Source organism: Lissotriton vulgaris, chromosome 9, assembly GCF_964263255.1.
Source record: "Lissotriton vulgaris chromosome 9, aLisVul1.2, whole genome shotgun sequence".
NCBI lineage: Eukaryota > Metazoa > Chordata > Amphibia > Caudata > Salamandridae > Lissotriton > Lissotriton vulgaris.
The window spans coordinates 1166229642-1166254644 of NC_141697.1; the positions used below are offsets into that span (position 1 = coordinate 1166229642).

Genomic DNA, 25003 nt, shown 5'->3' on the forward strand with positions numbered 1-25003 from the left:
TGGGTGGCTCTGTGTCTGTGTGGGTGGCTTTGTGTGTGTGGCTCTGTGTGTGTGTGTGTGTGAGTGGCTCGATGTGAATGACTGTGTGGGTGGCTCTGTGTGTGTGTGTGTGTGTGTGTGTGGGTGGCTTTGTGTGTGTGCTCTCTGTCCGAGTGTAAATGCAATAGGTCTCACATTTGCGAGCGATGAAGCTATTGGCATTGTAAATGACAATGCCATTTATTTATGTTTTAAAAACAAAAACATAAATAAAAATGTCATGAGCAATGCCAATAGCTCTAACTTTAACAATGCCGAGACCATTGCATTGTAAATGCTTGTCTATATTATTTAACAATTTACATAAACACCTACACTACCGCCATCTGGTTTAGACCGGTCAAGCAACTGCTCTGAGACATACGTGGTCCTCACTGCTTCTTTCGGCCTACTTGTACTAATTTTTAGAGACCAATGACTCCGTTAACCGTCACCATGTGGTCAGCACGTCCTCAAAAGTTCTCCTGAGTGGCAGACTGCGTGACCACCTCCGCAACTATCTGGCTTCGACATCCGATGCCTCGGTCTTCTTCCTCAACCGGGTCAAATTCCCTTTGGTCATGCCAAGCACTTCTGAGAATGAATTCTGGTAGGGAGTGATGGAATGAACACATTCTCAATTCTGCCTAGGGTGCAATGCAAACAGCGCTGGGCATACACCAAGATGCAGCAACAGTGTTCTTCAGAGACCTCTGACATTTTTAGAGAGCAGGACCCTTTCAACATTGAGGATGCGGTGGCCCAATCTATGATTTCAGCAGGCTCATCAGCATCCATGCCTCAGAAGCTGTCCTCTAGCACAACCGAGGGAGCAGATCAAGATGGGGCATCCTCAGCACTGAATCCACCAGGACCCTGAACAAAGAAGACTCCAGGTGCGGTGATGAGGAATTGGGGAGGGGGGCTAGTGGGGAGTGAGTATCACTCCAATGCAGCACAGCCAGTGCACAAAACCTTGTTTGGCTAAATTCCCCCTATGACCTGGCAAAGCACTACTCCTGGAGGAGTCTGTGTTGAGCCCATAGCATGGAAGAAAGAATTGCCCAGCTGGTGGTCTTCTATAACCATCTGGCTCAGCTCGACTCCTGGCAAAGGCTTTGGAACCATGGCGGCCCCAAATAGAATGTTGACTTGCAACAGCCATCGCTTCTCTCTCGACCGACTTGCACCCATCACCTGCATTTGGATCTGAACTGATCCTGATAGCACGTCTGAAAAAGAGTGCCAGGCTGATGGCCCCTTCGATGCAGAGATCAGAGGCTCCATCCTAGAAAGGCTGACAAAAGAGCTCAAGGCCAGGGAGATGCTACGATTTGACTTTGCAAGTCTCTGGGTGTATACAGTCAAGCTGGCTCGGGAACAGTCTGCCACATTGTCCCCAACTCTGGCACTAAACTTCGAGGCTATCCTTTGAGTAGCAGTTCACCTTCAACTCACTGTGACGCCCCGTGCCCAAAAAGGACAAGGCTACAAGCCCTCCACCCCAGTCACCCACACCCACACCCAGTTCTCCCTCCACCACCACTATGGCCGTATTCACCTCCCCCGCCCTCCACTGAGCCGTATTCACCTCCCCCGCCCTCCACCGAGCCGTATTCACCTCCCCCGCCCTCCACTGAGCCGTATTCACCTCCCCCGCCCTCCACTGAGCCGTATTCACCTCCCCCGCCCTCCACTGAGCCGTATTCACCTCCCCCGCCCTCCACTGAGCCGTATTCACCTACGCCGCCCTCCACTGAGGTGACTTTCATGCTTTCCCATACCTCGACCACTGACTAATCAAGACCAGAAGCAAAAAACAATGCTTAGTGCATTCTCGGATATCCAGCCTAGGGTTCACCATAAACCCAAAGAGATACTAACTTAACAGATCCAGTCCTTCTTGGGCTCAATTGTTGAGCTCCGTCACAAGGAAAGCATATGCCAACCAGCTGAGGGTGATGGCATTCCAGCATCTGCAGCCTCTTTTTCAGTCCATTTGTCCACTCCCTGTATGAACTGTAATGAAACTTCTAGGTGTGCTGGCTTACTGTATAGAAATTGTCCCATATTTCAGATTACATATGTGCCCGCTCTAACCGTGCCTCGTGAGGGAAATTGTCATTGAGAAGATCAAGTGTTGATAATGGCCAGCACTGATGCTCTGTAGAATGCTGGAAGAGCCATAGTCTTTCGCTTGGCAGGCATTCTTGGACCAACTTCTGTGGGTGACCATCACCGCTGGCATGTCACTCACTGAGGAAGGGGCAGACATATCTTGACAATATCACTGTCCAAGGTACCTAGACCCCACAGCATAAGGGTCAACACAGCAGTTACCTAGAACTGCTAGCATCTGCACAGACTTTAAATTCTTTTTCAGGCTTATCCAGACAGATCTTGTGAGCCATTGTAACGACCGGATTTTCGGACCAGATAGGATCAGCTCACCAAGACACCACCAACCCGGCCGAAACGTAACCACCTCCCTCCTCAGGACCTACTTACCTCAGTACCTAGATACCTTCCCTGGGGATGGGGAATTAGCAATATACAAGCTTATACTATTAACAACACCCCTGAATTCATAGGGATTACTAGAAACAATCACTAATGGCTACGGAATTCCAAATTCTACATCACACTCATACCTTATAGTCTCGCGGCAACTCAGGCCCAGACTATGCTACCTTCCTCCTCATAGTGAAGGGGCAGTTCTGATCACTTACCATTACACACCGACCTCAATCAGAGCTCACGCAAGCCGCAATCCTGCGGGTATACACATAGTTTCCTCCTGATGCTCTCACTACTGCCACAATCAGGTGGCGTTAAACACAGTATCCTCCCGGTGCTCTCGCTGCCGCCACAATCGTGTGACTATAAACAACGTATCCCTCTGGTGCCCTCACTAACGCTGCTACACAACGGCGATCACTGTCCTATTGATACCTTCAACTTTCTCTCTCTCTGTTGGGAAGTTTCTCTATATATCTAGTATCTACTGGGGATGTCTCATACACAATATTATCCCTTATGTGGCAGATAGGCAGTCCAATCCTCTCACACGAGAATGGTCAAATTACAACATGCAAAGGTTATTCTCTGATTTCCCTTTATTTGGTTACCACTTACCTGGACGGGAAACGCATCCGTCCATATAGTAGCATCCGGCTAGAAGAAAGGTTAGTCTTATCATGAAAAACAACACCTGCACAGTGGTTCACTAAGAACTGGGGTCCCTTTATTACACAATAGCAAATTATAATAACGATATAACACTGCAATATGACACACAGCCTGAAAAGCAAAGGAAAGAATTACGATATGTATGTGTGCGCTGATAAGAAAGGGTAGGCGTCACCTTATAAGTACGAAGTCTGGACTTAGTTGTCATCTGGGTTCCCTTCTCGTCTGTGCCTTGGCTCATCTTAGGATCACCCCTGCAATCACAGACATACGTCTGCACCGTTATGCTCTGTCTCCTCTGCTCCCCTCCAAGTCACTGGAACCTCTCTCTTGTTCTCTGTTTCGTCTGTTTCACTCATCGTTCTGCACTACTCCTCTCTCCTCTCTGTCACGGATTATCTTCACCTTCCAACTTCGATCTTATAATTCAGTTTCTGCCACTCTAGTATTGGTCCGCTCCACTGACTTCTTCACTCTGCATGCTCTGATCTCAGTATCAAAGCTCACCAACTGCTCCAATTAAAGTAACTTCTATCTTTCTGAGAGATCATCATCCTTCGGTCTTTTCAGACTTCAAAATGGCGACTGTCTGCTCCAAGTTGATTAACTGCAAAATGCTAACGACTAGCTGCCGTCTACTAACTGACTGAATGACCGCTCCTCCTCTCTATACTTTCGCTAATATAGAACCCTCTTCATGCATGGAAATTTCCAGCCAGTAACCTGCCGCTCACCGAATTCTTGTACTACCCCGTGCCAAGGACACGCGCTCAGCCGGCCTGCCTAATGTTGCGTCTTCGACACCGAGAAAAATAGTCTTTCGATAAGGGCCAGCTCGAGCCGGTTCTCTCCAAGCGAATAACACCTTATAACTAAAACATCACATTTGACCTACAAGCATCTCAAGCAGCTGAGGCAGAAAGAAAGATGGAGTCTCTCCCGATCGGGGCCTACAAGGCCCGAAGTAAGCAGAAAGATGAATAACTCTATCAGAATATACTAATAACCTTACAAAAGGACGATATAATACCAATACTAAGGAATCTATCCCCTAACATAAGCTTATGGGCCCTAAAATGGAGAAAAGAATAGGGAATTATGTCAAGATCAATGGATTCATCTTGTAAATAGGCCAAATCTAAGGCTCTAATCACTCCATTAGAATGATAGTAGGCTAAAGTCACCATCACTCAAAAATAGAACAAAAACCCGGTCAGAACAGCCATATCTCAACAATATCATGTTTCAAGGTACCTGGACGTCTCAGCATCGGGGTCAACACAGCTGCTAGCTAGAACTGCTAGCCATCTGCTTAGACCTGAAAGTCTTTGTCAGGCTTATCCAGGTAAAAGTGGTCCTCCTAAAGACTGACCGCTTAATAGCCATGTACTATATACAGAAGCAGGTGGGTAGTTACCACCCCCATCTGTCTTCACTAGCACAGCACATTTGACACTAGGCAATCCGCAACAAGATCCTCTTGTTACCAGAGCACCCATGGGGAAGGGGATGAGAACTTTGCGGGCGTGCTAAGTTGCAAACATCAAGTCCCCGAGTGGCAACTCTATCCGCAAGTCCTACTCAGATACTTCTGGCAGTGAGGGGTGCCACCCATTGTCTTCTTCACCACCCTGGATAACTCAAAATGCCCAAGGTTTGCCTCCAGGTACCCACATTCACAGTTTGTGTGCAATGCACTATAGATGAACTGGTACAGGATTTTTGTCTGTTTTTCTTCCACTCTGCCCATAAGGCCAGCATCCCTGTTAATCGGTGTTCCTATTTATTTATTTCATTCCCCCTGAAGAAGCTACCAATCAGTCCTGGCCTTCTCATGCAGCAGCGTAGCCAAATTAGGCAGCTAGAACCCAGCCCACGATCTGATCCCTGAGGTTTTAGAGTATGGCTAACTAAACATCATGTACGATTTAAAATTCATTAACTTTTCAAAACGATTTACTGTTTTAAAATTGCTTACTGTTTAGCCCAAATCCGCCGCTAACCACAGTCCTGCCCGCCCGCTCCCCGGTCCACCATGGGTTTTCCCGCTTGAGTGGAGTGAGTGAAGGCGGGGCAGCGACATTCTTCCGGGGTAGAGGTCGGGGGCGGGAACACTACTCAGCATAGTAGATAAGCGAGCCGGTACCAAGCACTCACTGGATTGTTTAATCAACAGGAACCGATGCACGAGCGGTGTGAGTGAAACGCTGCGAACTGCGAGATGTGCACATTGGTCGTTGTACCACTATTTTAACTGATATTTTAAATGATGTACGATTTAAAATTCATTAACTTTTAAAAACGATTTACTGTTTTAAAATTGCTTACTGTTTAGCCCAAATCCGCCGCTAACCACAGTCCTGCCCGCCGGCTCCCCGGTCCACCACGGGTTTTCCCGCTTGAGTGGAGTGAGTGAAGGCGGGGCAGCGACATTCTTCCGGGGTAGAGGTCGGGGGCGGGAACACTACTCTGACATACTACTTAAACAGACCATGTGTTCAACGCGCAGCGGGCGCGCCAAAGGCAAGCCCGTCTGCGCCCGTCCGCGACCACCCGGGACCAGGGGCCACCACCCCTGCCCAAACTACAAAACCATTAACCTACTCTCTAAGAGAACTGTATAATCTAAGACCCAAAAGTCGCCAACACTGCGATACTCTGAACCCAGAGGATCACAGGCCCCAATGCCATGAATGCGCCTTCGCTCCAACCCATGCAATGAGAGGAATAACCGTGAAAACGGTTGGAACTTAAAGGAAAATATTGCGGACTCTTAACAGCAATGTACCCAGATACTTTACATTCATTAGTACAAACTGCAGATCTCTTCCGAAACACAAGGAGGATATTTTTAATTTACTAATGGATCTTCATCCAGACGCTATGTTCTTGACTGAAACTTGGCTTAACGCCAGTTCGGGCCCGGACATCGCAATAGCTTTACCACCTAACTACGCCCTGGTTAGAAAAGATAGGGTGAGCCACACAGGGTAAGGTATCGGAATTATTTACAATAAAAATAAAATTTCTTGTAAATGGGAAGATCTAACGATGGCCAACTGTGAAGCAGGTCTCTTTAAAATCTCTCACACCTCAAATTACTTTCACAGGAATGCTCATATATCGCCCTCCTGGGGCGGCAGGAGAATGGGCAGCAACTCTTCCAGAGTTTATCACCCCTTTTCTGTTAGAAGCGTCCAGTTTCTCAATTTTAGGAGATTTTAATCTGCATTTTGACGACCACAAAAATGCTACGGCAGTCAATCTTTTAGCTGATCTTGAGTCCCTTAATGTTCATCTTTGCAATACAGGCCCTACCCATACAGCAGGCCACCAACTAGACCCAATCTTTGCTAATTTTGATAACCTTATATGCAAACTGGCACTCCCCGTATTATGGTCTGACCATTATTTTACGGAATTTGAAATCAGATTACCCAAAAACACAGTTTTACGTAAGCCTGAAAACACTCTTTTTAGGAATTGGAAAAATCTTAATATAGACAAACTGAACATACAGCTAATTAACTCGAGACCAGATATAAATCTAGATGCTCTCTATATTGTTGATCAACATAAAATCACTAACTGGCTTACAAAAGCGGGTGAGATAATTAATCCGCTAAAAAAGAAAAAAAGTATATCTTACAGATCCCCAGTGCCCTGGTTCTCCAAAAAACTAAAAAGAGAAAAGAGCAAATGCAAAAGTTGGAAAGAAAATGGAGGAACAGACTATGATACTGACATGAAAAAGACTTGCAAGCAAGCGTTGAATGCCTACCAACTATTATGCAAAATATCAAAAGGAGAGAATATCAAAAACACCATTCTAGAGGCACAAAATGACTCTAGAACATTATTTAAAGTGTTAAAAGACTTAGCGGGAGCTACAACGCACCCAGAACCCCCAACGCTGTCCTTAACTCAATGTGACGGCCTGGCGATGTATTTCAATGAGAAAATAGCCAATATCTACTCTGCTCTTGGTGCGGAAGATACTAACAACTTACCAACATTGATAAACCCAAGACCAAGTGAGCTCGATGAGCCGATAGATATCCTGGAGAAAACCCTGACAGCCTTGCAGCCTTTAGATCAAACCACTTTATTAGAAACTCTTAACCGTATTAAATCAGGATCCCCCAAAGACCCTATGCCTGGGGAAATCTTAAAACAGCTCGACCCTGACACTCTTAATGTTATCAGAACTTTGTTGAACGCATCAATAAGAGAAGCTGTAATACCTACCGAATGGAAGCATGCTATGGTAGTACCACTACTGAAAAAAAACAATAGTGACCCTGAAATCTTCTCCAATTACAGACCGGTTTCACTGCTCCCGATATTTTCTAAAATTTTAGAAAAACATATTAACCGACAGCTAGCAAAGTTTATTAACTCCAACAATCTTCTCCACTCCTCACAATTGGGCTTTAGAGCCAGGCATTCAACAGAATCCACCCTATTAGGAGTGACGGAAACGATTCGTCAACAGCTCGATACTGGTGGTACGGTGGCACTCATTCTTTTAGACTTGAGTGCCGCCTTCACCATATCCCACAAAATGCTACTTGAAACCCTAGAGGGAATAGGGGTCAGAGGACTAGCTTTGGATTGGCTTGGTAATTTTCTAACAGAGCGATCTTATCAGGTCTTCTCCAAAAACAACACCTCCAAGACTATGTCCTCCCCACATGGAGTTCCACAGGGGTCAATCCTTAGCCCACTTTTATTCAATATTTACATCACCCCGCTAGCGAGTATTGCAGAAACATTTGGCCTTACTATTTTTTCATATGTAGACGATACTCAATTAGTATTCTCCCTATCAACTACTGATAACAGCAACACCTCCTCCCTACGTTTAGGGCTTCAGAATATAGCGAAGTGGATGCACTCCAAAAAGTTAAAACTAAATGGTGACAAAACTGAACTATTAATCTTTGGAGAACAAAAAGAGCTTTGGGGACAAACACACTGGCCCACAGAAATGGGTCCCCCACCAATAGCAGTTCCCTCAGCTAGAAATTTAGGAATACTGATTGACAATAAATTGACTATGCGTGATCACGTAGCTAAAACAGCGTCTGTCTGCTTCGCCATTTTAAAATGGCTAAGAAAAATCCTATGGCAACTTCCGGTAGGCGCACAAAGAACGGTAGTGCAAGCCCTGATTGGGTCAAGGATGGATTATGGGAACATTCTTCTCCTTGGACTACAGGTCGTCCAAAATGCGACAGGAGGGCGCATGTCTCTGAACATCTACGCAATCTCCATTGGCTCAAAATAGCCAACAGAAATAGTTCAAAGGACTATGTTATATGTTTAAGATCAACATTGGAGAAGCACCAGCGTATCTATGCAAGTTGGTCCAAAAATACATCCCTACCCGTAATCTCAGGTTCGAGGCATGTGGGCTGCTGAATTCATATCTGTGCATAGATCGCCGCCTAGTGTTGGGTCCGGATGATCGCACATTGTTGTCCTGGAAGAGTCTTCGAAGTATCACGAGATAGGTGGCTCCTCCCCTGGACTACAGTGCGCATGGGCATCGACTCCATCCTCAGATTGTTTTTTTCCGCCATTGGGTTTGGATGCATATTGGTTCACTCAAGTCGGAATCGATATAAAAGTTTTCTTAAGGCCAAAAGGCCTTTCGTTTTTTTGTCGGTATAGTCTTGCGTTCGGTGCCCAGTTCAGCTCCCGAGACGGATATCCAGGAGAGCTGCGTGCTTTTCGACGCTGAAGGCCCGGTCGACGCCTGAGGCCTTATCGACAAACCATCATGGAACGGAGCACGTTCAAGAGATGTCCCGTGTGCAACTCCAAGTATCCCCACATCGACATTCACCCGGTGTGCAACAAGTGTCTGTCGCCGGATCATGATGAAGCCAGCTGCATGGCTTGTTCCCGTTTTCAATCCAAGAAGACACTTCTGCATCGATGCGCTGTGCGCAAGGAAGCCCAGCAGACTGCACCGGAGCCTGTGGGCATCTTCGATGCTGGGGATGATGAAGGAGCAGACCGGGAGGTTCGAGAGAACCTGTCTAATCCCGCGTTGGAGGTCGACTCCAACTACGACGCAGATGTTGAGATGCTCGAAGCGGAAGAAGTAGTCGACGAGGTAGGAGATGACGATGGGGCCTTTGGGGCCATGGAAGATAGCTCGAGCGAGGAGCTATGCCCACAAACTGACACTGGGGCCGAAACGCTTCATAAGGCTCAGGTCGCCAGCAGCCCTACAAGCCAAGAACAGATGCATACTGATAAGTAGCATATTCGATCAACCCATTTAGCGAAATTTGTGGTTCCGAGATTTAAACGAGCACGAATAGGCGGACGCTCCTTCGGATATCTGGCACCAAGTCTATGGAACTCTATTCCACTAAAATTAGGACTGGAACCAAACTTTAGAACATTTCGAAAAAATATCAAGGCATGGCTCTTCGACCAAGACTAAGACTCAATTTTACTCCCCCTGGTATTGATTGACTTCCAAGGCGCCGGGAAACCCTCTGGGTAGCTGTTGCGCCATATAAATGGAATAAATAAAATAAATAAATAAACATTACTGATATGTATGGCCATAATACGTGAGGCTTGTAAGCCTGCTACACTCAAATGTTATGCAAGCAAGTGAAAGATTTGACTGCTACTGTATCTCAAACCTGCTAGAATACCTTCAGGGTCAGAGTTCAAGACATAGTCTGCTACATGTTACACCTACAAAAGGCAGGTCTTCAAAACACTGCTGTACATCTTCATCTACCTGCTGTTGCTGCCTCCATGCAAAACAGTAAACACTGATCATGCTTCAAAATACCTGTGTTTAAAGTATTTGAGGGACTCAAAGGGTACTACCCTCAAGAACATCTCAAACCCTTGTGTGGAAACTTAATGTAGTTCTCAACTGGGTAATGGGTCTTCACTTTGAACCCCTCAACTCTTGCAACCTATAGTTTCTTTCAGAGTGTCTCTTCCTTGGTAATTGCAACTTCACTCAATGCATCTTTGAGTTACAAGCACTCACTATTCAAGAACCATTCATTCAGCTGTACAAAGACAGGGTGGTTCATAGAACTAATACAACGTTCTTGCCCAAGTTAGTTTGACCGTTTCACATCAATCAGACTATTGAGCTGTCCTTATTCTTTCAACAGCCAGATTCTGTACTGGAAGGGCATTGCACATTCTAAACTTCAAGCAGGAGCTCATGTACCACTATTGACATGACTGAACCCTTCTGCAACACTAAGCAACTTTTTATAGATTTTACTAAACTTCTTAAGATCCACCCCATTTCCAAAGCTAACATTGCAGGAAGGGTTGTCAAATTAATCCAGACTTGCTATGCTGAAGATAAACACGTATGAACTGAACTTCCCAGGACACACTACATGCAAAGGAGCAACCATACCTTTTCTTGGTAACATCCCATTATCGAACATCTGCAAGAAAGCTGCCCCCACCATCCAATTCACACACTTTTACAAAACTCTGTGGATATTTTGTCCCATCAGCAGGCTATTGTTAGCCAAACTGTCTTAACATTGTTGTAGGTGTCTGCTTTGCCTGCAAGCTAGCCATCACTTGGGAGGAAACTGCTTTACAGTCAAAGCAGAGCATGTGTATTTACAGCCACAAATACAATGGACAGAAAATATTACTTTCTCTGTAACACCTGTTCATAGCATGTAGTGCTGTAGATTCATCTTCACCCACCCTTCTCCATGAAAGCCGGCAGTGAAGGCACATGTTCATTTTCTTCACACTGGTCTCTTTTAAATACCTTACGGTTTACTCCGCATATAGTGATTTTACTGTGTACTCCACTTTCACCTGCCACCCACTGAACGTAGAACAATGTAGGGTTGAGATGGAGCCCAGGTGTGTTGATTTGAAACTTCTTCAGAGAAAACCAAGTTGGAATGTCTATGAATAGATGGTTACAGGACAATAAACATGTTCCTTGTTCTATAGAAAAAAGGAACATCGTTTGTAAGAGTCAGAAAAAGTCTTCAGATTTACTGGTGTGCAGCTGCTTAATTTGTGGCATTGCTCTTCATCAACTGTTTATTCTTTCTTAGGTCCTGGTACTTGGAAACAAGCGAGACCTTCCGAACACTTTGGATGAGAAGCAACTCATAGAGAAAATGTATGTATACGTTATGTCCTAGATTGTGTAATATGGTTGCTGATATTTTGGCAAATAAAATTGATTTATGGCTGTAGGTGTCATAGTGAAAAGGAAAGATTTCTCCTAGTACCGTTAATGCGGCTTGCTTCTCTATATAACCTGTTCATCAATACCAGATGCCCATTGCTAAGAGCTGCAGTTAGGCTACAGTCATTTGCTAGTAATCTTTTATGTGATTGGGAAAAGAACTGCAGGTTTACAAATTAATGGTCTTGGATGCCATCTTTTAAAGACTGTGTCGATAATTGCTAGTTGCCCGGTTCTGGTGGCGTGCAAATTGCACCCATAAACATAGTTAACATGTGAAACACCTCATCAATATTATTACTAGGACCTGTGTATTTTTTTGGGGGGGGGGTGGGCGTGGGAGTGGGGATCAAATTATACAAGAATTCCCAATTCCATGGGGATTAACAATCTTATTTACCTCCTGCTCTGTGCAGGTGCTAAATAGGTGTGGGTGGGGTGGTGGGGATCTTGTCATGGACACAGTTGCCCAATTCAGACTATTTTGCTGGAAGAAGTTTATGGCTGCAAAAACAAAGCCTGGTTTTTCCTCACTCAAAAAATCAATAGCATAAAACAGAGCCTCTTGTGCGTGGACAGAGTGATATCCCACTGAATCCTATTCCGAGCCTATGAGTATAAAAGTGATCAGAGTGAGTATGTGTATTCTTGAGTGAAAATGTAAATAATTGTGTTTTCCTTAATCCTAAATCTGTAATTGTAGAGTTAAATTATCTTTATGCAAGATAACATCTGTTCACATGTTTATATGGCTTCTTAATTTCCACCAAAAGAAAAAACAGCCATATTGTTGGAAGAAAAGTAGAGTGCTGCACAGGTATGTTACTCGTGTCCAGCATTACTTCAAAATGAGCAGCTGGCCTGTGGCCTCATTGCACTAATCTTACATCACCTGAATTGTCTTTGTCACAGGTGCAGCTGCCTGCCCCCTTTCTCTAATGCCAAACGCAACGCTTGAAGGGATAGAAATTAACTTCCCAGTCTGATTCACAGTGTGATGTATAACCTCCTGGAAGCAGACCTGAATACATAAGATTGGATTTAGTGGTTTAATTAGGGTTGCAAGGCATACAGTTTATTGCTGCTGTTTAAGTCTTCAGCACATCACTGTATGACTCCTCAAACTGGTATACATGAGCAACATCTTTATCTAATAGCAGACCAGGTAGTACATCAGATGTTGTGCAGGTCTTGTCAGACTTTTACCGCCCACCTAGCTCAACACACTTTGCGTTCCAGTGTCCTGTTCCCTCACAACTTGCCCTGTTTTATAGCATAGATGCCCCAGTATGTGTGCTCTATCTATCGCTCTATCTCGCTATCTTTCCCTCTATCCCTCTATCTTTCTCAGTTAATAAAACACTGTGGACCTTAACATTGAGTGTTCTAAAGGTTTGTAGCAAAGCAACTATGTTCCTTTGTAGGACGTGTTAGTCTTGCGAACTGTATTAAGTTATCTGGCTGGGAGGGGGGGGGGGGGACTAGAGGGTGCATGGCAAGATGGCCGGCACCCTAGCGTGGCTCTGCCCGGCCGGGTTGAGATCCGCCTGTGAAATTTGACATCCGTGACACTGAGGAGTGATATGACATTTGAAGCACGTCTGCCTCTAATCGAACCTTTTTCAGCCCTGTATGACAGTTGTAGCGGCTAAAAATCCAACATAGCAGGCTGCGGCCGAGCATCGGCAAAATGGAGGCACCTCCGAGGCTTTGAAGCTGGCTACTTTGACCGGGGAATAGCGCCCCGCTGGGGGGATGAGCGCGCACCTGACGCCTGTGGCCCCATCTGTTTGAGCGAGAGCGACCGATTGTCTATATTCGTCGCACCTGGAGGGTGTGCTTAGTGGGGCCCTGGCAGAGGGAGTGAGGCGGTGTCTGATCACGCTGTGAAGGCTGCTGTGGACTGGAATTTGTGGGGCTTGCGGAGGCAGCGTTGGAAGAAGGACCTTGTGCGCTCGGCACTGGTGGCAGTGAGTGGGGCGCGGACTGGTTTGTGCCTGTTTTTGCGTGGTGGGTGTGAGCGGGGCTTACGAGCTGCTGCTGGAGGCTGGGGCACGAGGGCGGCTGGGAGCTGCAATGCGAAGGCCCTGATTGCACGCCTCTGTAGTAAAAACTGCACATCTCCAAGGGGGCCAACATATGCGAAGTTCTGGACACTGATCTATCTCCTGCTGGGTTTGCGGGAGCACTGGCTGCATCGCTTAAGAGCTAGGGGCCCTTTCTGTGCTCGGAAGGCAGAATAGGGGCCTGTCTGCTTCCGCCTTCTTTCGTGAGAAGGCTTTGGTCTGATGAGTTTGAGAGCTGTAAACGCTGCTGCTTCCCTGGTTGACTGGGACGCTTTCTCTTCTCATTATAGCCCATACAGTCTTTTTCTGGGCTGGTCTCTGCATAGGTGAGGGGACTTAAAGTTGTAACCGTGAGACGTACAGACAAAGCGCAGCCTTGCCTCACTTTTGAGACGCGCAGAACGTCAAAAGCTCTACAGAAGGCAGCGTCTGACTCAGAGGCGAACATCCAGCATGACACCCCACCTACCCTTAAACCCACGTTGCCGGCCATGCAGCGCAGTTTCTTTCTATAGAGGAAACAATGGTAGCAGTGAACCACAGGCTGGACCACATGTCTTCCCAATTAGAAAAACAAAACGTCCGGGTGGGGGAGGTGGAGCAGCGAGTATCCAACACGTAAGATTGTCTCAATGATGTGTCTCCAAAGACTCTACATGGAGAAAGTATTAGCCCTTATACAGAGCAAAAAGGAGGAATTGAAGGCGCGGTCCCGGCGCAATAATATCAGACTTACTGGACTGCCAGAATGCAGTCCAGTGGGAAAAATGGAAACCTATATAGAAAACCTTATTAAGGACATATTTGGTGCAGAACAATTCTCAGAAATGTTCATTGTGGAGCGTGCCTACCGCTCTCTTGCCGCCAAACCTATCCCCGGGCCTCCTCCCCACCCCGTCATAGCACGACTATTAAACTACAGGGACTGAGACACTAACTTACGGCTGGCGAGAGAAAATGGCAACATTGTGCATCAAGGCAACTCATTGGCCTTCTTCCCTGATTTCACGGTGTTGGTGCAGGCAGCTAGACGAGAATTCGGCACAGTGAAAAAGTTTCTGCAAACGGAAGGTGTACCATATGCAATGCTCTATCCTGCCAGCCTCCGTATTGGCCCGGACGACGACTACAAGATCTTTTCTACTGCAAAAGCCATTCTTGACCATGCCAAACAGCTTAAGCGCAGAAGGCGTGAGGCGAGCGCAGTGCCGGACGACGAGGAATAGCCGGGAACTGTGTGAACTTGCTTAAATGTCTGCCTGCCTGCTTTCTTTTGGTTTACCCCTAGTGCAATGGTATATGGGTGCTAGCAGAATCGAGCACCATGCGGTCCTGAGGCGAACTTGCACTACGGGGTGATGGTGTCTACAATTGGTTTCCAGATAGAACAGATGTATTGAATTTTGGGAAATGTTCTAGTTCCGATAGCTCAGTTGTCTTTCTTTCCTAAGGTCTCCTATTTCAATCCAGAATGTATGCTTCGCAAGTTTTCACTATATACTGGTAATCTGGGTCTAAAGGGGGGGCCTGTCGCAGCTCCAAGCAAAATAGCAGATGGGTGCTTTAGGTGCTACGTGACTGGTTAGTCTGCACCTGGGCACAGTCTTAGACCTGTTCGGCCACCTCCTACTACGTGGGAGGCTAGTAGTACTCTGCGCCCCCCACATTGAGAAAACCCCAAAGGTATAAGACTTTTTGTTGGGCGGGTTGGTGGCAGGAGGCTGTTAGTTTGGGATGGCTTTGGCAAATTGGGGACGCTGAAGTGGGTGGGGGGGGATTGTTGTTTTTTTAGGGGTTCGCAGAATTACTATGTGACTGTATTACATGTCTTATGCTTCGGGATGTCTTGGTATTGTAGATATGCATTGTATGCCCCAACACGCAGGTGGATAGTTGCTATGGGCTTGTTACTATGAATAGTGCAGTTAAGTTCCTCACTTGAAATGTGCGTGGGCTCAATACTCCCCAAATAATTAGATCTGTATTCGCACGATTAGATCGTACCGGGGTGCAGGTAGCTTTACTACAAGAGACTCTCCTCACTGTTGACTCAGCCAAAAAAGTTGGTGCCCGCTGGGCGGGGGTTAAGGCTGCATCCTCCTATTCCACCTACTCGAGAGGTATGCTGACTCTTGTGAAGAAAGGTGTCCTGTTCACAATGATTAGAGTTGAAACAGATGAGCATGGACGATTGGCGATCATACATGGGCAGCTGAGTGGCATGAGTGTGCTGTTGGTGAATGTTTATGGTCCAGACACGGATGACCCCTCCTTTTAGTCAGATGTGTGGCGCAGGATTGCTTTGTACCGTAGGGCTGCAATCATCTAGGGAGGTTATTTTAAGGCCTCTCTGGAAGTGACTCTGGAAAGAGCTGGCAGCAGCAAGGCGAGGCCTAAGCAGGCTACAGATGTACTAAGGGGGGTACTGGATGCTGGAAATTTGCGTTATATCTGGCGTCTGTGGCATCCTGCTGGTCGGGAGAGCACGTTTGTATCCTCCGTTCACGTGTCCTGGTCCCGTGTCGACTTCTGGCTGGTCTCGGAGGAGGTCCGCACTTGGACGGTGGGAGTGAAACATGAGGCTCGCACGTAGTCGGACCATTCACCAGTACTCTTGTACTTACAGGTTCCCAACTATGGGAAACAACCATTTCCATGGCGGCTGTAGCCCACAGAACTTACTGACTTAGTATTCTGACAGACAATTGTGGAGGCAATCAGATTTTTTTTAATGAAAATGAGGGGTCGGTAGACAGCGCGGAGGTGCTCTGGGAGGCGTTTAAAGTCACCATCAGAGGGGTGTGCATAGGGACGCGGGTGTTTTACGTGACATTAGACATAGAGTCAAAAAACTGGCGACTGATATCCCCACGCTCGAACAGGAGTAAGACATTCACCCTTCTCCAGCAACACTGGTTACTATAAGAGAGCTTGTCACTGAACATAATGAAACCATTGACCAGGAATGAGTGCATTGCTCGTGACTGGAAACTGCTCGATACTATGGGGCGGGGGGCCGCCCTGGTCGCTCTCTAGCGCAGAAACTGGCAGCGCCCCATTGCCAAGAACACATAACAGAGTTATTGGATATGGATGGGGTTGCCTGTCACTCGACCGTGGATATATGTGACGCAATGTTGCAATTTTACACCCGGCTGTATGCTGCCCAAAGCTCTCCGCCGCCGAAAGAAATACACTCGTACCTTGATGATGTTGCATTGGGGTGGCTCTCACACTCTCAGCGAGAATTCCTAGTGCAGCCGTTTGATGTAGATGATGTGAAACTGGCCATAATGTCTCTACCAACTTGTAAGGCCGCAAGGACGGACGGGCTGCCTAGTGAATTCTAGAAGGCCTATGCCTCTGAGCTAGCCCCCAGGCTCCTGGAGGTCTATGCTGAGGTTTAGGAGAAGGGACAGCTACCGCCTTCTCTCAGGGAGGCCTTGCTTGAACTCTACTGAAGCCAGATAAATCTCCTAACCAGTGCGAGTCCTATAGACCACTCTCAAAAATCAACATAGACGCGAAGATACTGGCGAAAATGATTGCCACCAGAATACAACCTCTGGCCCCCCTTTTTGGTCCTACCCGATCAGTCTGGATTTGTCACTGCACGTTCTACCACCCACAACCTACGTACGGTCTTCTCTACCTTGCACTACTTCGATTGGGACTTCCAGGCTGTTGCTGTGCTGCTTGATGCAGCAAAAGCTTTTGACTCCTTACAATGGCCTTATATGTTCACGGTTCTGACTAGGATGGGCTTCCCACAGGTTTTTTTTTTAAATAGCTGAGACTGCTCTATGAAGATGCGGTTGCTAGAGTGCGTGTGAATGGCTGAGTGTCATCGGCGTTTCCTATAAAAAAATGTTTTAAAAATGTATCTGGCTGGAGTGTCTGTATTTATTACAATCTGCAGATCGGATAACCAGCCATAGCAAGATGTATTCTGCTGGTGGAATAGGCACTGTTAAAATAATAGCTGGTCTTTTTAAGAGTTGTTCTGTAATAACAAAATGGTATGGCCTACTTTAACATCTGTAGGTCAGAAGGTACTAGGAGCGTGTGCCCATTCATTTACAGGGTGTTTTTTCCTTTGGGTCCTGAAGCAGTCAGTGGTTACTGGACAGTATATGTAGTGGGCGGGCACCGTCTTTTGCCATTTGTGTAGCATGGCGCACTTAACTCTATATTGGTACCAGTCGAGCAGTCTCACTGTACCTCAAGACATGGCAGAATTTGTAATTCACATCTAAAAGAACATGAAGCATGGCACCCAATAAACTGAAAGTTTAGCTTTTGCTTACATTCAGAAACGTTGGAAAAGTTACTGTTAAACACGAAATCTGAATGTCTTTTAACTTCCCTGGCCTAAGATATAGCCAAATACATTTCTAGTGCTTACATGGCAAGTTGCCGTTGCACGGAAACTTTGAGTCCTTTGCACTCTTGCACTCTAGTTGTTTTTTCAACCAGACCGTAGGTTGTGGTGGCCGACAGAATGCTAAGACTCAAGTCTATCCTGTGGCTTAGCTTCACTGTTCTAGGTGCAGCACTTGATTAGTCAGTAAGTGTGAGCACCAGTGCCTGAAATTCTGCCATAACAGTCAAAAAAATTAAGAAGCCTAAAACCCAAACCGGAGCTGGGGTCGCTTCCTAGGTCAATATTAAATGTAGGTCACCAGAAGGCCAGTTTCAAATCTGTTTCTGAAGAACAGGCCACTGGGGATCCAGTAAAAAGATTTTGGGGGGCGCTGGATGCAGTTCTGGGGAATACCAGTGAGAGGGATTTATTTTTCATAGTTTGTTTAATGCATATTGATTCTGGACAAGGGCCAGCATTCACAAGGACGTCTCACTGGACTGAGCTGTAGATGTCAGTCTCTTGAAATGAGCTTGTCACAATAAAGCTAACATTTTCATTTAGCTGGTCTGACACCCATTAGACAGTCCACAGTTAGAACCCAAGTGGAGACGATCTGCTTCTTAATAACCACCTGAAAGGCCATCAAGCCTCAACTTTTACCATTCTAAAATAGCAAAATATGTGAGGCCACCTGATCTACTGCTCACACGGGTATAGATATTCCAAGGATTCCACCCTCGGCGACTGGAAAAAATGGACTAGAGGACAGACTTTTCAAGGCAAGCTTGTGACACAGTAGCTTCCTCTGTGGCACAACTGCCCCATCAACTGGTGCCACAAAAAAACGTGGGCAAGTACCCTTGAAAAGCACATAGGAGACCCAAACCCTTCCACATAAGATGACATTGATGTAAGTACTGTAATTTTTTATTTTTTTATGTTTCCTTGGGCAGCAGAATGTGCTGAAACTTTCTAGTTTAGTGTGCTAACTGTCTTATCTATAAAAAGAAAAAACAAGCTAAAGCTCCCACTGAACATTAACTAGCTGCAAATCTTCTACCACTCAATTGGCTAAGCCTTGTCTGCTTGCCCTTTCACCAATCAAGTGAACAAAGTAATGTGCTTTTCCCATTGGATTGCATTTGCTGTCAAGGGACTCGAGCAGCAAATGAAAGCACCCACAAAGGATGCTCCCACCCCAACCAGTGATGATCTTCTTTACAATGCATGGAAATACAGCAGAACTGCCCTAACCAATTGTTTAACATTTTCTCCTCCGATTCCACTAGAGTATGATTTTGCCTTGTGATCAGATTTTGTACTAACTCTACCTAGTTAATTTCCATAATCTTGCTTATTGAGTCCGGGCTATTAGTCTGCCCATGTCCGTTCAAATAAGGTTACCAAAGGGGACCAATCTCTTCATATTTAAAGGCTAAGATACAGTCAATAGGTAGGAAGTCTCGTATGAACTTTAAGACCACTTGTAATTCTAGTCCTGTCACAGCAGATTGCAGGTCCCCTTTGAAACTAGCAAACACAAGGAGATGATGGACTGTTCGCTGAAACTTTCCAGACACGCCCCCAGTCACAGATCTGGGTGTGTTTGCTTTTCCTTTTAAAACTAGCCAGGAAACATTCCTTGACCCACATCTAACCCTAAATATTATTATCTTGCGAGCGAAATCAAAAAGTGACATCACTGTTTCCCCAGAGCTGAACAGTATGTTCTGTCGACGACTTTTGTAAAATAGGTGGCAGCACGCTGCACAAGACTGGATCAGAACCCAGTAACGTCCATGATTTTAACTTTAACGATATATTTTGGAGGATATGCTGCTGCAGGCCACATGCTTTACACACTCCTGCCATCTAGTGTTCGACACATAGGTTGCCAATTGGATTTTTTCTTCCAATGTAGAGGTTTAAGTTTCAACACGACTTGCTATACCTCCCTTGAAGCCTATAATGTTCCAGGGAATAGGCTCCATTTTGTCAGTGGTTCATGCCAATGTAAACAGATGTCCACTGGGCCATCTTTAAATTTGATGCAGTTACTCCTTCAGGGTGACTGCGTATTATACTCTTTCGAGCTAACAAAGTAATTACAGTACTCTGATCTATAAATCCGGCCCTTAGAAGGATAGTTAAAATAGTGTTGCCACCGGTCCTGCAGAGCAGAGTTCCAAATATGTGGGGTCCAATGACTTCATCATTGAACAGTTTTGTTCAGGGTCCTTACTTGCACCCATACCCAGGACAAAAGCTGCACCTGGGGTTCTGGTCTTGAAGCACTTTGCCGAGGCACTCTTCCTCAGCCCTGAGAATCTATACTGCCCACCTCAGAACTAAGGTCCACTGCAATGGCAAACTTGAAACTAGTAGCGACCTTGATGCCCAGCAAACCAGCACCAGAAAAGATGCGAGGAGCCGGATACAAGTCCGCAAAAGCTCTATCTAGACCTGGTCTCGGGTCAAACGAACCTATGGACTAAGTGCAAAATTAAAGTAAGTATGCATATACTCTCTCCCTGCACATTCTAAATTGAAAAAAGCACCCCACTGACTTAAGAAGAGAACCATTCCTGTTTGTTACTTTGAGATAAATTCAATCATGTGTTGCGCGGTTGTATGCAATGACATTTCCGTGGCCTCAATCTGTTGCTATGGTGAAAAAAATATTTCTAACAATGTCTTTTCTTTAATGCAGGAATCTGGCTGCTATCCAAGATCGAGAAATCTGTTGCTACTCCATTTCTTGCAAAGAAAAGGATAATATAGGTGAGACCGAATGGGAATGATCTACCCTATGGTTTGTTTGTAGCCTGTTCAATGGGCGAGGCTTCTGAATGAGGGTGATCTTGGGCGCAGTCGGGTGCAGCTCTTGATTTGTTTCAGGAGCTTAAAGGTCTGTGCAGAAAAAGAAGTGGCCTCTTCAGCTGAATGAGCAAGGGCATCAGCCCTTGTCGGTGTTTGCATGTTGTGTTCTTGCTGGGAGAGGCTGAGTCTGTCATAGCTTTCTTCTGTACTGCTTTGCGTTTCATCCTTGATGTAGACTGGAAAGTTATACAGTGCCATATGTTGGATTAGTGAACTGATGCCATAGTCCAAGAATTCTGTGGCGTTTGAGAGCTGTGTGTGACGTCCCATTGGTCAAATGTTTGGTGTTAGTGCTAATCGGACTGGACAATCCTTGGGGATGTAGAATAGCACGTGGTTGTTTGGAGTGCAGTGGATTGTTTCAGGGCTGACTGGGCGGAGATACTTTGTGCCCATGCTGCCATGGAAAGGAGCATCGCCATATTCTTTATTTATAGCCAGGTATATGATGCTTCTGGGTATTGTGCCAGACCCTAAATTAGTGAGATTTCAGCAGTCTTCCTTTAGAACTCACTGCAAAGCCTAAACCATTTCAGCCAACACAGCTGATGTATTCTTTTATAACCTGCTTCGTGCTGTTAGCCACCACCTCCGAGAGCTTCGCTGCTTGATAGAAGATGCAAAAGATGCTGTTAAGTCGGATCAGGGAAGCCCCAGTGCTCCGAAATGACTGCTTGTGATAGATGTATCTGATAGACTACTAGCCGCAGATTCCTTCACGTAGATTTATCCCCAGGCGTAAGACTGGATCTGAAAACTTTTTGCCACAGCATCCCTGTGCGCCAGGGGACGGCATAACACGACTGCGCCCTGACGTTGTCCGTGTACGTGACGTCAGCGAGGTCACATAAGTCCCAACCCGGCGCGCCTACGTCAGTTTTTTCCTTTTCCGCGTGCAAGGTGGATCCGGATCATGCTCTGGGCCTGTTTAGGCCTTTCCCTTTTGCTATTTGCGTGTGTGTGGGAACTGTGTGCGGATGCCTTCGGGCTTTAAGACGTGCTCGTCTTGTGGGCGCTTGATGTCTGCGACGGATCCTCTCCAGATCTTCATGTGGTGTTTGGGGGGAGCACCACGACTACACTGATTGTGAAACGTGCCAGCAAATGAAACCAAAGTCCCGGCGGGAGCGCCTGATGAAACTTCTCTCGGCTCGCATGTCCAGGTCGGCTCATCTTCTCGCCCGGCCCCTGCGGAGGGTTCTCGAACCCACTGCTTCCCTCGTAGACATCATCCTTCTCCCAAGTCGCAGGAGCGTCGCTCACCTGTTGGTAAGTGTCACAGATTGTCCCCGAGGGTTGGTTTCCGGCCTGTTGGGGGGCGTGGGCTCTGCGCGGGTGGTGCGGCCTGCGTGTCGTCCACTTATCCGCCGTTTTCCTGTGTGGGGTGACTAGAGCCCAGAAGGAGACATATGCAGCGGCTTTGCAGGCCTCTCTGGCTTCTCCTCCTCCTCCCTCCCCTCCTGGGATGTCAGCGGATCTCTTGCAGTATGCAGGGCCCTCTGTGGCATTGCCGGCCGCTCTGGCCGGCTCTGATGCAGGTTCAGAGGATGTGGTGCAGTTGGGGTGCGGCCTTTCAGTGGTCCCTCCTTTGGGCCATGGCGCCTCTGCTTTGCCGCAAACTCCAGTGGTAGTCCATGTGGCGTCGCAGGAGGTTGCCGGGGCTCGGTACGCACCCCCGGGCCCCTCTCGGTCCTCGGGACAGGCAGCAGCCTTGTCCGAGGCCGAGGTGACGCCGCTTCAGCGCCGGCAACTGCTGGCCCTTGCGGCTCCACAGGTGTCGGTGGGGAGTCCCTCTCGCCCTGTCACGGGTCAAGGCTGGCGGGGGACTCCTCGTCCCTCCCCGGGTCCCTCTCATCCCTCCCGGCCTCGTCGGAGGTCAGGTCGGCTCCGGCCCAGCCCTGGTCTCCTGCGCCGTGACTGAGGCAGCCCTGGCACCGGACGACGACTATGTCCTGCCTCAAATAGTGGACTCTACGGCACCAGGCCGACGTCGGGTCGTTGACTCTTCTTTGGACGCTTCCTCTTCTCCAGAGGTTCGGCGCTTGCTGGTTTCGTCCTCGCCGGAGACTGGCTGCCGCTTCGTGGCTTTTATCCCCCGATGGCCGCGGCCTCCGTCTTCGCCAGAGGAGCCGTAGGTCCCCCACTCCTCTGTCCCTCTTCCTTCTTTCCGGACCTGGCCCTTTCTTTCTCCGGTTGGCTTGGGGGACGGCCGACTTAGCTTGCAGCAGTCACCGAACGAGGAGCTGCTTTCCCCTCCGCAGGGCCCTACGGAGGCCGGTGCTGCCTTCGCTCGTGCTGTTTCCATGGCTGTGGGAATTTTGTGCATGGGTGATCCAGCTACCCATTTTCCTGCGGATCATCTTCTGGAGGTTCTCCTTCAGGGCTCTGGTGGTAGGGAGCTGTTGCTTCCCTTCGAGGGTTCACTCCATTCTTCTCTCTTGGGGACTTGGGGCCATCCTGCCACAGGAGACCCGGGGCCCCAACACCTGTTGCCCCGCCACCACCCGGCACTGCGTGATCCGATGTGTCTTTCACTCCACCCGTCTACCAGTGGCCCCCTTTTTCAGACTGCCTTTCCTTCTCTGCCTCCCCTGTTGTGTCCCCCGTCACAGGAGGCCCACTGGCTGGACTCATGGGGGCGCAATATGTTCGCCTCAACTAGTGCGGCTTTATGGTCCCTTAACACTGTGTGTTTTGGCTAGGGCCACTTCTTGCTTGTGGGACTCGGCGGAGTCCCTTCTGTCTGCCTCAGGAGGGTGCTTGTGTTGATTTGAGGCACCATGTGTGGGATGGCCGGGAGCTGGCGGCGTTTATCCTTCGCTCTAAACATCTCGGCTTCTTCGGTTGCACTTCGACGCCATGCCTGGCTTCGGGACAGTGTGTTCCCAGAGAACGTTCGGGAAAAGCTGGTGGACCTTCCTTTCGATGGCGTTCTTTTGTTCCACGCCCCTGCGGACTCTGCTATTCAGAGGTTCTTGGCGGAGCTTCGGCCTCCTCCTCCTTCTCCCCCAAAGTGACCTGTGAGTTGATCTGGTTTTTGGGAGGTGTTCTTCCTTTATGGCTGGTCGCCCCAGTTGTGTGATCTGTGTGCTTCCTGTGCATTCGAGTCCTCCTTGTTGGGACTGTGGTTCTGTTGGCCGGCCCTTCTTGACTGTGTGTTTTTGCTTTGGGTTTTCTGTAACATGTTGGCCCTGAGACTAGGCCTTTTGTTTATTCCCTTTGGCTGCTTGACAAGCCTTCTGCGTTTTTTTCCGCAGGTCTTTTCTGTTGTCCTCTGCTGCGAAAGTTTTTTCCTAAGAGGGTTCCCATGTCTTGGGACGAAACATACCCTATGTGGGATAGTGGTAGCTGTTGTATATCTCTGTCAGGGGCGGGGAGCTATGGTCGCCTTCGGGCCTCTGCTCACCGTGGCGTTACGGTATGTTGCAGGTGCATTCCTCTTGCTGTTTGCATGGAATGGCTTGGGTTGCGCCCCGGGGTGTCCTTCTCCGGGGTCACTGCGCTGTTCGCCTGGTCTGGCCTGCTGTCTGTGGCCTGGCGTCATGGCTCTGTCTGGTTCAACTTCTTTTTGGGCCGTTTGTGCGGACTCCTCCCTGAGGCATGTCCGGGCCCTTCTTCGCCTTCCTGCTCTCTGTCCGGCTGAGTGCACCGTTCCATGGTGTTCTCTGCGTCCGGCTGTGATTGCCGGTGCCGACCTACTGTTTTCTGAACTGTTGTGCCTTCTTGGCACTTTCGTGGGACTGCCATTCTTGCCTTGTCTGCTTTTCCAGTGGGCCCTGCACTCAGTGTTACCTCTCTTCCCTGTGGGATGAGATGGTTCTTGAGTTCCCCCCTCTTTCGGGCGTAGTCTGTCCCTGCGGAGCATAGGACGGTTCTTCCTGGGTGACCTTGGGCTACCCTTTCTGCTTCTGCCTGCTTTATTGCTGACAGCGCTATTCTGTCTGGTCTAGTGCCTTCTGGCTGTGGTAAGCTCGGCTGCCCTCTTCACTGGGTGTGTTCCCGGTGGGGGGGCTTGCCTTTGCTCTACCTCTTCTCCTTGGAGTCTCTAGGTTGCTCTTCTTCCTTGGTGCTCCTCTTCCTTGCCTTGACCTTGGATGGAGGGGTTTTGTTGTCTTGTATGGGCGTGGGGTGCTTTGGCCTCCTTTTGCCTTGCTCTTGTTTCCTCTGCGGAGTATGGACGGGCTGCTTTTTCTCTTGTTTTTCCTGCATCCCCTTTAGGGCTGGTGGTCTCCTGCTTGTAGGGGTTCTCCTTGCTTGGGG

At 47.8% G+C, this 25003-nt stretch overlaps 1 protein-coding gene across 1 annotated transcript in view; it reads left to right on the top strand.

Annotated features, from left to right (window-relative positions):
- The window catches only part of ARL8B (ARF like GTPase 8B), a 132920-nt gene that overhangs the window by 98370 nt on the left and 9547 nt on the right, over positions 1-25003 (top strand). The window contains exons 5-6 of the mRNA XM_086939211.1: positions 11295-11362; positions 20574-20644. Of these exons, the coding sequence (XP_086795337.1) occupies positions 11295-11362; positions 20574-20644 (139 nt within the window). The remainder of the gene's footprint in view (positions 1-11294; positions 11363-20573; positions 20645-25003) is intronic.